General features: G+C 34.3%; 1 protein-coding gene across 2 annotated transcripts in view; it reads right to left on the reverse strand.

Annotated features, from left to right (window-relative positions):
• LOC123312939 (helicase domino) overlaps positions 1–15,662 on the reverse strand; it is a 54,947-nt gene that overhangs the window by 1,558 nt on the left and 37,727 nt on the right. For both annotated transcript variants that reach the window (XM_044897534.1, XM_044897533.1), the window contains exons 16-22: positions 15,287–15,628; positions 12,237–12,458; positions 9,361–9,396; positions 6,755–7,284; positions 5,240–6,081; positions 573–869; positions 19–365 (exon numbers count right to left, since the gene is read on the reverse strand). In XM_044897534.1, coding sequence (XP_044753469.1) covers positions 19–365; positions 573–869; positions 5,240–6,081; positions 6,755–7,284; positions 9,361–9,396; positions 12,237–12,458; positions 15,287–15,628 — 2,616 coding nt within the window. The remainder of the gene's footprint in view (positions 1–18; positions 366–572; positions 870–5,239; positions 6,082–6,754; positions 7,285–9,360; positions 9,397–12,236; positions 12,459–15,286; positions 15,629–15,662) is intronic.

Genomic DNA, 15,662 nt, shown 5'->3' on the forward strand with positions numbered 1-15,662 from the left:
AAGATCATGCTAACTTGCCTGAATTGTTTGTTTAGTTCCTGGACCAGTATTCACTGGAATAACTCTCGGAGTTCCTTTTGCTAAAACTACAGGTCCTTGTGATACACCAAGAGGTGATCTTATAACTTGTTGAAATTGCTGTACAGTCATGGCTGTTTGTAGAGGCTTTGATCCGACTATAAGCTGTGTCTGCATGTTTGTTTTCGTACCCGCAACTTGAGCAATACTCACTTTTTGGGTTCCCAATTTCTTCTGTGCTAATAGCTGTTGCTGTATGTGAAGTTGACGTATCTGTTGGGGATTTGCTTTCAGCTGAGAATTTAGAGACTTGGCTGATGCAATCGGTATCGTTACTGCCTGAGAAACTGCAATGAAATGAATCCAATTGAATTTTCCTAATGTGGAGAAACTTGCATCTAATGTTAACGTTTATCCTTGATTATTTTATTTTCTATTAAAGCAAATGAGTAAATAAAACGCATTTGAATCAACTAAAAATACTTCTATGAATATGCTGATATTGAGATAACCCAATTATAAATGGTAAGAAGATAACTAGTGTTTCAACTTACCGCCAGAACTAGAAACGGTTTTGACCAATGTTGCTACAGGAGTGCCAGAAGTTCCTGCCTGTTGAAAAGCATGAGCAAAGACTTGTGGTGATAAATTTTGAATTGTATTTGACTGACTAGCGACAGCTGCAGCCAGAGCCTTCTGTTGCTGAAGTTGTTGTTGTTTTTTCAAAATCTGAGCAACTTCACTATCTGTACGAGTAATTGCTGTTTTACTGCCTAGAGGGACAGTGCCTTGCCTGACAAACTGGGGCCTGGGTTGTGCTTGAGTGAACTGAACAACAGTAGCCTGTCCTCCTGTGAATGAAGTCATGTTGAAGAATATATACCCGAATAACACATTGTTAACAAGAAAACTCTGGATACGAGATCAGTTTTTATTTATTTTCAATCTACACTAATGGTTAAATAAAATATCGTCCGTTAACGATCCTTCAACAAAACTATATATATAATAGGTGATCTAACATAAAAACAAAGTTTATACTCCATTCACATTTATTTTAGCACTCGGTTGGCCATGAAATAATTTTCTCAAGTTTTTGTAACTAGAACAGAGTAAGGTTGGTACTCATGAAATTTTCTTAATGTCATAAAACTAATATCAATTTTTATTACGAAAATGTCGAAAGTGATTGGAAAAAGAGAGTTTCAGCATAGACAACTTTCTGTTTGGGTTTCAGGAAGTGTTATCTAGAATTCAGCAGTGGGATTCTGTGACATGTAGAATTCCACATGTCGCTTTCTATGGTCGATTTCTACCTTCTGAAGCGATAATCGCCTGCTTAGGCATTCTGTGATTATTCTGTCACTATTAATCGTAATGTTTCCTATTATCCCAGTCAATGTACGAATACCTGAGAACGAAGAAAGATCGGAAGATTTAAAGTTCTTAAATATGACAAGACATTCAATGCGCCAAGCCAGTGATTACTTTACCATCAAGATGGAAAAATTTATTCAACTCTTTAGATTGATTGAAGCTAATATGGTGTATTGGTGAACGGAAATTCACCCCGTATGGAAAACTACAGAAACCCAGTTGCCATTCATGCCACAATAAAATTTTTGCTGTACTTAAATTTTTGGAATTGGAATCTCGAAGTTAACAAGGTGTTGGGAAAAAATTGATATTTCAATACCTCAGTTTAGTGCTTCGGGAGCACTAAAAGAAGTCACCATGAAAATGTTACAAGTGATCGAAGTAATTTGATTCAAACTTGCTCCACTCAATACCTTTTGTATCATTGATAAATAATATAAAATATAAGAACTACCTGAAAGTGAATTTTTATTTCTAGAGTTCAACCATAGAAATCATAATATATATACTTACTCTAGAATGCTAATCCAGTAGTAAAAAATGCGGCGAAAAATTGACAGTTGTCGTTAAAGCGAATGCGCGACATTAATTTATTTCAACTCGAACGTTGCCTTATGCTGTATCCCGGTAACGGGATACAGCAATGAATGAATGGTATGAATGAGAAATAAACATACATACATTCGGTGAAAAACTTATTTTTCGATTCATACAGGACTTCTTGTCGGTATTGAACACATGCATGGATGACTAATTGTGTTTATATATGCTTTGTTTTAAAAAATCAGTACAATGATGTTGCAGGTTTCAATGAAAATATATCGGGATCTCGGAGATGACGTGTTATAAGTCCAAATCTAAATTTGTTGATAGAGGTATCATTGAGTATTCATTGATTGTTTGACCAAACCATGAATTGGCTGAAGATTGGAGTTTTATAGAGAATTCCATGGTAACAACTGGTGCTTACTAAATATTTGGAACTCAGAACAAAAATTCCAGAAGATCTAAACTTAATATCACCAATGCAATTCGATATTATTGCAGATTCGATTAGATGAACAGGTACCTAAGCATTGAGTGCATATTATGAACTCCGTGCAACAATTTTGAAATATCCTGATCTAGTGCAATACTACTATATACCATCAATGGAATACGCTATCAGTGGAACTCGATAATTCATTCAAGTTTTGAATTTTTTTTTTGCATTTATTATTTTTAATATGATAGACAAATACACAAGTACATTTCAGAAAATGTGACTTAAAACTTCTTACCTCTGAGCAGATCGTGCAACAGTGAAAAATCAAATGACTGAAAGAAAACGCGTTGTTGTCCGACATACCTTCGTTACATGAATTGCCCCCTCTTTATAAGATTCGATCGACAGAATATTCAGAAACTCGGCAACGTTCTACTAGAAAATAAACTAATGATGCGCATTCGTATTAACGACCACTGTCAAATTTTCGCCGCATTTCTTACTACTGGATTAGCATTCTAGGTAATAATATATAATATGATTTCTATGAGTTCAACTGATGAATATTGACATTTTTTTAGATAAAATTAGCACATAAAATAGAATACTGAGAATTGGAGCAACAATATCAAGAGAAGTAATACATCGATTTTGGGATTTTTGACATCAAGCGATACCTCTGCAGCTATCGCCTCATTTCGATGTCGTTCGTCGCCCAAATGCGAGAATGACTCTGCACAAAATGCCAGTCGTATAGATTTTGAGCGATATATGGAATTCTACACGTTTCAGAATCCCACTGCAGGTCCGCTCATTCAAATACGAGTAGTTACCCTGATATCCTGAAATCCACAATACGTCAGACGGTAGCGAGCATATTAAGTGTAAGTGAAATGTTTCATCTGAATCTGAACGACTTATATTTTAGATGAATATTTCCACAATCATCTACATATTATGTGTCAATAATTCAATTTTGTTCCATAGCAAAAATATATTTAAAAACTGATCTCTTGTATTTTCCATGCAAATAACTAGAGTTGGTATGCCTTCAATCAGTTTGTATAAACGTAAATTACGTTCGTCACATATTTTCCGAAGTGATACGACATTGTGATAAAATACGTAATTACTGAGACTTTTACGTCGAATAGACAACGTGCGCTGATTTAAAACCAAAAAATTTTTTGACAATCGTCATAACCCCACATTTTCGTACTATACATGGCCAACCGAGAGCTAAAATAAAAGTGAATGGAGTATACCTTATATCATTTCTCATTATTTGAAATTACCCTTTCTTAAAATGAAGTGTTCTGGTTTAACACGTTGACTGTCCCCATTCTAATTTTTTTTTCACCCCCCACGTCCAACACATTTATCGAAAGAGAAGGGTTACTTTTGAGTGATAAAATATATATTCTATGAAAAATGAATTCTGCAGCCATTTAAGGAAGTATTCTTGTTCAAAATCTTCAACTCCAATGGAAGGCTTGATGCTGACGTTTCTTGAATCATGTATGATTAATTATGATTGAGGTTATCAATACATATTTCTACAAAACGTTAAGCCCATATGAAGCGATCAAACTGCAGCGTTCATGAAAAGTAACCATATTTATCTTGAACGTCAAATGAATCAATGAATCACATACGACTCATGGACTCCTGGCGAAAATTTTCATGTATCATATGTGATTCATGGGACAGTCAACGTGTTAAATATACTTCTCATCTGTTGTAATAAACATTGTATCAGTAGGTATTCTTCTTAATAAGCTGATAATTCTCCTTCAGATCTTCAGAAACGTTTGCCAACCTCATAAATATTCAACTACGTCATAAAAATACGTTTCCATTGTAAGAGTATAGTCGAATATTTACAAGATTAATAAACTCGTCCATCAAAAACGTTGCACAAGATACAGGGTGTCTAAACCTGCAAGGGACTTAGGGAGATGATTCCTCGATGACAATAAGAAGGGGTAGTTCCAATAAAAAATTTTTCGAAATCGACCTCCCTTCCAAGATGTAGCCTTTGGAAGGTGATGGCGAGTTGACTGTTTTCAATTTTTTTATGTGTTCTAAAAAACACTGAGTCATAAAACTATACATAATATGAAGCACTAATTATACGTTGCATCACTATTTTTTTAGATCTCATAACTTTATTATTAGGAGTTGAAAAAAACATGTATTTGTAGTGGGAGGTAGTCCTTCTATGGAACACTTATACGATGAAATGGAATGAACAGTGATCAGATTTGCTTGTAAGTTTTTATTTATTCCGAGAAAAGTATCGACTGTATCGGAATTTTGCAAGTGACAATTTTTGAAGGAAAATCATAAGGGGTTTTTATTTTCAACCCCATATTCTTCATATTATGTATTGTTTTATGACTCAGTATTTTTAGAACCCGAAAAAAAATTAAAAACAGTCAACTCGCCATCATCTTCTAAAGGCTGTATCTTGGAAGAGAGGTCGATTTCAAAAAAAATTTATAGGAACTACCCCTTCTTATTTTCATCGAGGAATCATCTCCCTAAGTCCTTCGCATTTGTTTACAGACATCCTGTATAATGATCTGTGAAATGACAAGTCCCCATCATCATAGAAAAACTAATCTTGCGTTTTGTCCATGCTCAGGACATTACTTTACAGAGGCGCCAACTGGTGAGCACAAAATCACCTTTTCGTATGTTTTAATTATATTTTATAATACGGCACCGCATAACTCTATTGTCGCTTGGGAATGGTATATATCGCTTAGTATCACTTTCTACCATACAAAAATTTAAAAAAATGTTGTCGATTTTTCCTATTGCGTATTTGGGAACGAAACTTCTGGAAATCCTTACCTATCGTAACAGTTGAGGTTTTCAATCCTTGAGTTTGAAGCCTAACTTGTTGTTTGAGAGAAGCAGCTTGCCTGATCATTTGCAACTGTGCGGGACTGATGGCTTTACTTTGTACTCCTTGGCCTGTAACAATACTCTTGGTTTGTGCAGAATTAGCAGAGACTATAAGTCTTTGTGTAGCTGCTTGCAGTTGTGCAGGGCTCAAATTCGAAACTGAAACTACGGTGGATGATTGAAGTGGAGATGCGATTATTCTCTGACCTCTTATAGTACTTGGAGTACTCGGTGCAGTAGTACCAGTAGTAGCAGCAGTCACAGTCACAATCGCTGGAGTTCCGTTACCGGCAGTTTGGGTTGGAGTAATATTTTGGATATTTGTTGACACTGCTGATACTGCGCTGGTACTTGAAGACTGGCCTTGACCTACAATGCCTTTCATCAACTGCATTCTTGCTTCAGTTGTCATCTTCTTTTCTCTAGCCATTCTTTCAGCCCTTCTAACAGCAACATCTGTTGGAAGCAGTGGATGATCAAAATCGATGCCGCATTCATTCCATACAACTGTATGTTTTGGATTCTTAGGAAGTATATTATTCGCAGTTCTATCAGGAGGCTTAGGTTTACTTGAATGAGCCAAACTGGCATCATATTTCTGGGTGATAGTTTGTGAAAAACTCGAGTTATTGTCTTGAGTATACAGCTGTAAAGTCCTCATAGGTCGGTTCGATTTTTGTTGTTGAAAAACGAACTTTTGAGGACTTGAATTCTTATTTTTCTTCTTTCGCATAGATTGGTCATATATTTGTTTGCCCTCTTCACGCTGCATCAGAACTGAATCGTACCTATCGAAAAATATAGATTTCATTAGTACATAGGTAAAATAAACTCTGAATTAGACATAAATTGTCGATACTAAAAGTGTTGATAGACTCGCAAATTAATTGAGCACCTAAAAATTCTCGTCGTCAAGGTCAACGTCTTTTTACGAGAAAGTCTTTCTATTAGCTAATGGAAATGCTTTTCATGAATCTGTAAGGTGAATATTGTTTTTAAGGTGAATCAGGTTTTGTGGTAAAAAGAGAAATAATTGTCGAGTGACAAAAAGTTCTATTATGTTAATTAAAATTCGTGAAATTGTTCGAACTCCAGTTGTCCTCTTGGACGTCTCCTAGAAAACACTGACTTGCAATCAGCTCTTGTTCAAATTCATGATGGATGCTTTTGATGGTAAAACAGAAACACAAATTTTTCGAAAATTTCTGGGAATTTTATTCATTTTGTGAAATATCCTGAGAACCGTATGCAATAAATAAAAAATTTCAAAGGCACACAGCAGCAGAAACATTTTTTTTCGAAAATCGAAAAGTGCTGGGCCAACTAACAAACACATGATTTTGAATAGAGAAATGCTTTATGCGTGCTCAAAGTGCTGGAATATCAGCGTCAGACACAACTTCTGTTAGATTTCTTACCAGTCTATCAGTACCCTTATTTATATTGAAACATTATTATTACCTCTGCCGACACTGCTTCGGTGATCTGTAAGTGATCGATACTGTATTCACATAATCTGCGACAAAATCCCAATTTGGTGTATGAGCAGGGGATGTGATCATTAAATTAATGGGCAGATTTTGAAAGTTTTGTATAACTTTGAGAAGACCCATATCCTCATGTATAGTCCATTCGTGACATATAGGTAGATCTCCGGCAATTTTATTAGAAGTTGCTTTTCCCGGTATAGAAATACCTGGTCGGATCAAATTTCTATATTTCTGCCATTTAACATCTCGCCTCATCTTGAAGAGAGCATGTGGATGGAATATAGATTTCGGAGCATTCACAATCTCCTCTTTTCTAGGAATTTTGACTGAACGTCTCCCCTCAGATAATCCAGCTTCAATTCTAGTTCGTTTAGCTTCTTTTTTTACATAAACGGGAGGTAATTGGTTTTCCGTCATTATTTCAGTTTCATAAAGGAAGGAGACAGCATTGTCAATGTATACATCGTTCTCTTGTTGAGGTGGTGTGGGTGGGCACCACATCTGAAAATATGCCGAAGAGTTAATTAATCTTCTTTCTAATGAAAATTTGATTTATTATATATTAATCTACATCTTTAAAAAAATATAAGAGCACAAGTTTGAGCCAGATACATCTAATTTCACCTAAACAAAAGATGTTGGATAAAACTATGATCCTGGTTAAGAATGAAGAGATCAGTGACAATTTATTCTATGACAATTTTCAGTTGTTTGAAGAGAATTTTACAGAAATATCGAACATTCCACACCAAACGCAATATACAGGACTATTAAAAAATGATTAATCAAAAACTGGTGAGGTGTCAATAACCACTTCCACCTACTGGAAGAATTTAATCATTTTGTATTGCTCCATTTTGAAAGATATGGAGAGAATAGTTAGTACCATCGCCGTAGAAAAAAGCCTACGAAAATAGGGAAAACCACCAAAGAAAATCAATGAAAGGACGGAATTTTAGCGTTAATTTGATATAAAAAATTCTGAAAGAAATGCCTTAGAGAACTAAAGTTGTGTGTGGCATGATTCCAGTTGTAGGCAAAAAGTATTTTTGGGAAAAAGAGAAGGCCTTTTGAATTGTACGCCAGAACAATGTGTAATTACTTTTTAAGCTCCAAATTTTCAATATTTAATGATTGTCAGGACAGGATCTGCTAAGATTTTTATGGCAACTTCAGCGATATCTATCTGTATTGGAAATACGTTATGTGAGCATGTATTAAGAAACAGAAATCCAAGAGCCTGTCTTTCGAATATTCTTCACCAATATAATGAAAACTCTGTTTCTGTCAACTAAATACAGAGTGTTCCTGAATTGGAGGTACAAACGTAAGTAATTTTAAGAAAAAAGTCCCATAAATATGGGAACGCAAACGTTTCGTTGTCGAGATACAGGTTGTTAAATTCTGAATTTTCTTCAAGGTTTTTTCCCAATTATCTACACTTCACAAGATATGCAACTGAAATTTGGAATGAAAACTATTAACCGTGATGGTGAATAAATATCTATCTATCTATATTATGACAATTTGGATTTTTCTGCGGATTTCGAGAGAACTGTTCAAAAATTTTTTCTCGGAATCGATAGCAGATACGACAAAAATACCATAAACCATAAAGTTCCGTTCAACAAAAAAGCTTTTTTACATTTTTCAAATAAACAGTGGCTCACCCAAAAAAAATTCTGGAAGAGAACAGGGGACAGTGTTCAAGAAAAAATATAACCCTGTAAATTTGCTATCGAAATTGGCATGTTACATAGTGTGAACTATCAATTATGATATTTATGCCAAGTCGCAATTGCAAAAAGTTCGAGAAGCAGGCACAAAATTCGATATTGGTAATGTCTGCCACACGAACAAATCGAAGTTGAAACTGGGAGTCATTTACACGGTCCCGATAACAACTGTTCAAAATCAAAAGGTTATTTTATTCCGGAAAATAGGAATATCGAAAATTTTAGCGTTGAAACATTTATATTGTTCTTCTGGAAATTACTATCAATTTATTATAAACAGAAGTATCAACTACAAGTGTATGATATAATGTAAATGTAAGGGTGCTCACATATCGGACGACAATCACTGTTCGTCATAGATAATGCACAAGTTCAGAAACGTTTGCCAACCTTGTGAATATTTAAGTGCACTCTTTCAATGGAAAAGTATTTTTTTCAATTATATTTGTACTTTCGGGTGCTTTGAATATTTTACAATCCTTGGAATGTCGCCGGCTCTCAAATCCAAGTTCTATGAAAGAAAATTTATATTGTATTTTCAATGTAAATTTTGTCATTATTCGCCTGAATCGGATTTCAGCAAAAACTTCCAAGGAAAAAGGATACACCTTATTTTTGCTGAAATCCCAAGAATACCTAAATTTCTATAAATATCGTGATTCTTTTGAATGACAGCAATATATTTTTAGTTATCAAACAATAAAGCATATGTATGAGATTCAACAGAGGTTAGTCTAACATGACACCGATATGTGAGAACCCAAGTTGAGTCAATACTGTAAAATGGTATCATTAAATAATTGGGTATGTGTTGAATAAAAAAAAACATGTAAATACTCACAGGCATTTGCTCATTGCCATTATCAGAAAGCCAAACCTGAAAATGTAAAAAAAAAATAGAAATTATTTTGGAATGAGAATTTGAGCAAATAGGTTAGTTCTGCAGCATTCTAACAGAAATTTGTTATACTTACTTAATTAAACTCCAACTGATTAATTATTAAGTAAAATCCTACTACTACAAAAATAACCTTGTTCTGAATAAAAATAACAAACAGATAAGGTGGCAGCGTGCGACAGAATGATCTCCATCAATAAATTAACTTTCAAGTTGCTGGAAATGTACGAATGGACTAATCTATGGTGAAGCAAAAGGTGCAATTATTTAAAAATCCATCAAACTGGATCATTCTGCCCTAACACTGAAATTTGTACATATTTTCAAAGAATCGATAATATAAATTTCACATGGCCGAATCACTGTGGTCAAAGACCTTTTCATTTGTTGAAAAAACATACAAATTATGCCCACTTTGTGTCGTACACTTTCTAGACAAAAATTAGGAAATCAGGATAGGGAAAGGTATCGGTTATGTTAGGGATGGATGCAGGTTATTATGGAAGCCCCCTTGCTTGTGTCCAGCGGGGCAGAGTTTTGGTGCCCGCAGTGGACTACAGAACAAGAAGGCACCAAAACCTGCAACTATCCCGCTATTGAAACAAAAAACAACACTTGCAAGAGAACTTCTTTATTTTTGGATTCTATGTACATGGCCAAGATTTACAATCACAATTTAACATTGAAATGGGGGAGAAATGAACAGATACAACGTATAAATTAAGTGCATCTGCGCAAAAATAAAGTAGAAAAGTAATACTACTCTTTGGAGACCAATTATGCCAATTTGACAAGAATTTCGTTTGTGAATACTGATGACAAATGAAATAATTTAACACTATGAATGCGTCGCAAATTACAATCAATGAAAATATTTTTTAAGATTGAAACGTCAATAAATTAAAATTTCTAGGATTTCTAGTATAAAAATATTTTTTTTATTAAGAAGTTATTGGCATTTCAAGATCTGAAGAGTAGCTTATACTATCCTGGGGGGAATTCGTCATAAGAAATTAAGCATTATCACATATTTTTGATAGAAAATTTTGAATTTCCTGTTGAACTAAAAATAATATTTCATTAAATAACAACTATGTATCTACAAAATAAAAATAATTTTTCACTGGACAGATGCACTGTTTTTTTCATCATGATTCTACTGACTTTTCAATTTGAAAGTTGAATGATATTTTCCTCCGAATAAATTTTTCAGATAACTCCATTGAATTTTTTCGAATGTGATATTTATCAATTTTGAACCAGAGTTGAAATTTTCAAGCTCTTCTTGTCTACTCATATAGAATAGAATATTTAAGAATTAATTCATTATGGCAGTAAAAATAAATTTAAATATTTAGTTTTTTGGTTGAGAACAAAAAAGAATGAAAATATTCAACATTTTTGGATCATCTTGAAAATATACTAAGAAGGCATTTGTTGCTTTTTATATACAAATATATATTTATTAATCCATTCATTCAGGATAATTTACAGATAATCAATCATACACATTTGAAAATTATCATTGTAAAAAAACTAAAGTGACTTTCACTATATACACGATATATTTATAATAGGGTCACAGGATTTTCGATAAACTAAACTCAAGATCACATATTACTCGCTTCCATAAAAGTTAAACAGTTCTTTTAAATGCTCTATGTATCTTGTCATTAAGTTTCCTTAGCATTCATGATTATCTTCTCATCACTATTCTTTCCCAAACTGGAATAATTTTCATCACACCCTGAATGCTTTGGTGAATTAGATGAAATTAACCAATTATCCAAAGTTTGATTTTTTGTGAATTTAGATTTTTTGGGAAGTTTTTTAGTTTCAGATATTCGATTATTGTGATTCTTTTGTACCTTTGATATATCTTCAACACCATTCTCAACATGATTTTGGGATTTATCTGTTTCAACAGAGGAATGACTGTCACCTGAACAGCATTCACCCTCATCATTTTTTAATGAAGTCCCCAATGAACTCACTTGTTCTTCAACTGCATTGATGAAAGGTTTATCTTTTTCTTCTTTCAGTGATGTGTTTTCAAGTTGTGCATGGCCCACCGAAATATTATTTGCCCCTGTGATATTTATTTCGGCGTCTATTTCACCGATTTCTATTTTACCAATTTTTTGTGAATTGACCTTCGAATTTTTCATAACATCTGTTAAAACAATTTTACAAGCTTTAGTTTCAGTTTTTTGTTCAGAATGCATTTGATCAACATCTGTATTATCAGAAATTATTTCCGTTTTGATTTTCACAGAATCATCTTCCATTTTGCAATTATTTTTATGAAGTAATTTTTTTCTTGGTCGACCTCTCATCCTCACCACTTTAGGTTCAGAATCAGATAATGATTTCTCTACTTCTAATGGTAAATAAGTTAACTTTCTATTATCGTCATCTTTACCTTCAAACTTTTCTCTCTTGACAGGCTTAATTCCAGGTAGAATTGGGCTTACATCAAGAGTCCACAAGTTAATAGATACTGTGCCTCTAGATCTAGTTCTAGGAGAATTGTGACTTTTGAGTTTTTTCTCTGGAATACTTTGCTTTAAATGTAGATGATCTTCATCCAACTTGTTTTGACTAGTTTCAGAATCACCATCTGTTTCAGAGTTATGCTCTTCAGATTCGCTAGATGTTCCTGTTTTCAGTTTCTTCAAAGGTATTTGACACTCTGCTGAATTTTTCCTTATTTTCTGTTTACTGCTCTTGGAAAATTTATCAAGGTCTTTTTTGATACTCAATCGCCTCGTTGCTAAATTTTCGCGTCTGTTAGAAAGTTTTTTAATTTTAGTGCTAACCTGATTATTGGCATCCTCCCTTGAAAAAGTCAACAGATCATTTTCTTCCTCTAGTTCACGTGCTCGCCGTTCTTCTTCTTCCTTCATGGCAGCCAATCTGTTCTGCTCCCATTCAAGTTTCTGTTCTTCAATCAGTCGCTCAGCTGCAGCTAATTGTTCCGCTGACCAGGCAGATTCTGTCTGCTCAATGAAATTCATTGCATATCTTTCAATAGGGCTCAGCTATAACAAAAATATTGTTTACTATGAAGTTTAGCATATTTCAAATTGAGAATATTTGGATGTTTATTAAAATCGAGCTATCGACACATTTTTGACCTGTTCACACTGACTATCGTCAACATTTGATAGTAAAGTGAGCAATTCGTCATTAAGTGGAATTTCGAAGGTTAACGTTCTATGCCTAAGTGTGACGCTTAGCTCGTACCACCACATTTTTCGCACAGTGAAAGGTAGGAAACATATTAATGACATCAATTTCTAGAGTAATTTTCGATATGAAAATATTTCTACAAAAATTCTTAGCAGAATATTTCAATATTCGAAACGCTAACTTGGTATTGTGGCTCTTGGTATTTGGAAATATTGATACATAATGCTATAATTTGTCAAAATATTTGGTTCTCAACTAAGGCCCGGTACTTTCACCTTCGAATAAATTTTGACTATGGTGAATAAGTATATGTCAAATAATTTTTAATCTGAAGGTTACCTTAGGTCCTTCCGTTTGCATAGGAAATGTAGTGTAATTTACACTCGATTTTAGTATTCGTTTGCTGATTGGATTTACACCAGTGGAGAGGAAGTGTAGTTTATCTACACCTAGTCGAAATGAGGTGTAATATTTGTGTTCTGTGGTGTGAAATGCAAAATTTGATGTTACGTCATGGATGCCACTCCAAGCGCGCTGCAACGGCGTCTAACGCTCTCATGTGTACTTAGCCTTATCTACTTCAAAATGAATAATGATAATGATAAAGTTCATCACTTTACAAGAGGATGAAAAAGTAACAAATCTTCTGATAAACGTAACCATATATTAAATCAAAATTATTAGTTTATGAGCGTGACAACCTAACGTGTTTTTTTCATTCGTTTGCGCAATAGCATAGTTCCAGAATTACATCTCGGAGGAGAGAGAGCGAGCAGATTTTCAGGTTACTTTGCTCTGATTGGACGGTATTGACGTAACAGATTGAAAAGAGGCGATTCTGGAACGAGACACTGAAAATCAGCTGATGCAAAGTGTAGTGTAGATTACACTACACTGATAAACAGACGAAAGGACCTCTTATTTCGGTGCTTACACATGAAATTATTTGACGAATAACAATTCTGTAAAAACACAGTATACTACTTTTCCCTGATTAATGTACAATAAGACACCGCATTGTAGAAATTGTCATAATTCCAACTAGAAAGCGAGTTTTTCATGAAAATCACACAAAGAATAACCCCATACATCCAGAATCTAAAAAATTCTATCAATAATGATCAAAACGCGACGCGACCCGATGAAACGTGATGCGCGTTGAGTAGGATCAAATGTATTGTTTTCTATAGACCAGAATCATACTATGAGAACACTTGACGCGACGCCACGCGCGTACAATTCACCCGTTCCAGACGCGTCAGCTCGCGTCGCGTTTTAATAATGTGTTAACACCATCTGAAAGTCAGCATTTTTACTTATCCTAAGAATAAGACTTATCTATCGAATAAACTTAGTTATTCGCAGGTGAAAGTACTGGGCCTAAGTGTATTAATTGTGATAGCGAAACACGTGTCGTGGTGGAAAAACTAATTTTTGTGAAAATCATATAACCTGTTCCTAGCTAATTTGATAGTTTCATCGAATTTTTAAGATTACCACAAAATGATGAAGTGGAAGTTAAGCATTACGTTCAAGCCCAGACTATCTATTATTAAAATTCCAAAGGCTAGTCGAAGTTGCCGAAGTTCTTTATCTATCAATATCTTGGGAAACGTAAGAGGCATAATTCTTTATTTTCAATTTCTTAGATTTTTGAAACGATTGTAACTATTTCAAAATATAAAGTATGTTCCCATTCGTAATAGTAAGAGGTTACTACAGGGTGCTCCACTTTTTCCCTATTGGTATCAACTTTCTTATTTTAAATGGAACACCCTGTATATTATTGCATTTTTAATTCTTTGTCAAATTTTAAGGTAACTTTGGTATGACAACCATGGTCCTATATAGCACCGATTCTTTTTCCTAAAATTTTGACAGCTGTAGATGCTCACTAAAACAGCTGATACTAGTTTTCTGATGAATGTATCTAAACCAAATTTTGCCCAGCTCTTGTCAACATATTAGATCATACGTTACATCTCTATTTTTAGCAATCCGATATACAGGGTCTTCAAAAATTAAAGTTAAAAATCAAATAGAAGTTCAATCAAAACTTAATTTTTTCAAATGACAATTTATATTTTTTCTTGTTCGTCATGTAGAGCAGGTAAAAATGAGCAAAAAATGTATTTAAACTTTTTCTGTAAAGTGAATAGTTTCAGGAATATGGACGAAAAAGTGCATTTTCCCGAAAAGTTAAGTTTCATAAGTTCGGATGATGTAACTAACAAAATGAAACCGATATCATTCAGCGCAAATGTGTGCAATTTCCTAATGGAACGGTTTCAATGATGAGATTTCGTGGTCTAATTCGTATGTGAACAATCACTGTTTTCGTATTCCGCTTTACGCTGTTACCCATGAGCTATAATCTGTACTCAGTAAACAATAAAATATGTTTTTTAAACTAAGCAAATATTAACATGAATATGTTGAACCTCCTCAGAATAGTAGGTCTGAAGCCCGTTTGCAACAGCCGAGAATTCTCTAGAGAATTTAATCGAAAATTCATGCGCCGTGAATTCTTTACAGTTACATACGCACTTCCGGTGGAATTCACTGTTCAGTTGCATACAAAATAATCTCTGACGTTTTCTAGCCATAATTTTGTAGGGAATTCTCCAGAGAATTCTCGGCTGTTACACATTGGCTTAAGAATGAATTTATTCTTTACCTTCTTGATGACATTCTCAATCTCCTGTTCTGCTCTACTAATCTCAGGCTCCTTATCTTTGACCTCTTCCAATGGAATATTCTCATCAAATTCAGCCAAATCTGCAACAGCTTCAGCCTTAGCAGTTCGAGCAGCCTGAACATCTTGATCATCTTCACAAGCAGCCAAAGCATTCTCCAGAGCTCCAATGGCCACTTTTTCATCGCCAGGCGTAGAGTTTGGAGAATTCGTCCGTCTTGCAAGAGCTTCTGATCTATCTCTGTTACTCTCAAGAACTTCAGACATTCTGTTCGCGGCACTTTCTTCAGCATTATCAATGTTGAAGAGGTCCTGTATGGTGGACTAGAGAAAGGAGCACACAGATTAAAAAATAGTC

The sequence above is a fragment of the Coccinella septempunctata genome, chromosome 5 (assembly GCF_907165205.1).
Source record: "Coccinella septempunctata chromosome 5, icCocSept1.1, whole genome shotgun sequence".
In the NCBI taxonomy this organism is placed as follows: Eukaryota; Metazoa; Arthropoda; class Insecta; order Coleoptera; family Coccinellidae; genus Coccinella; species Coccinella septempunctata.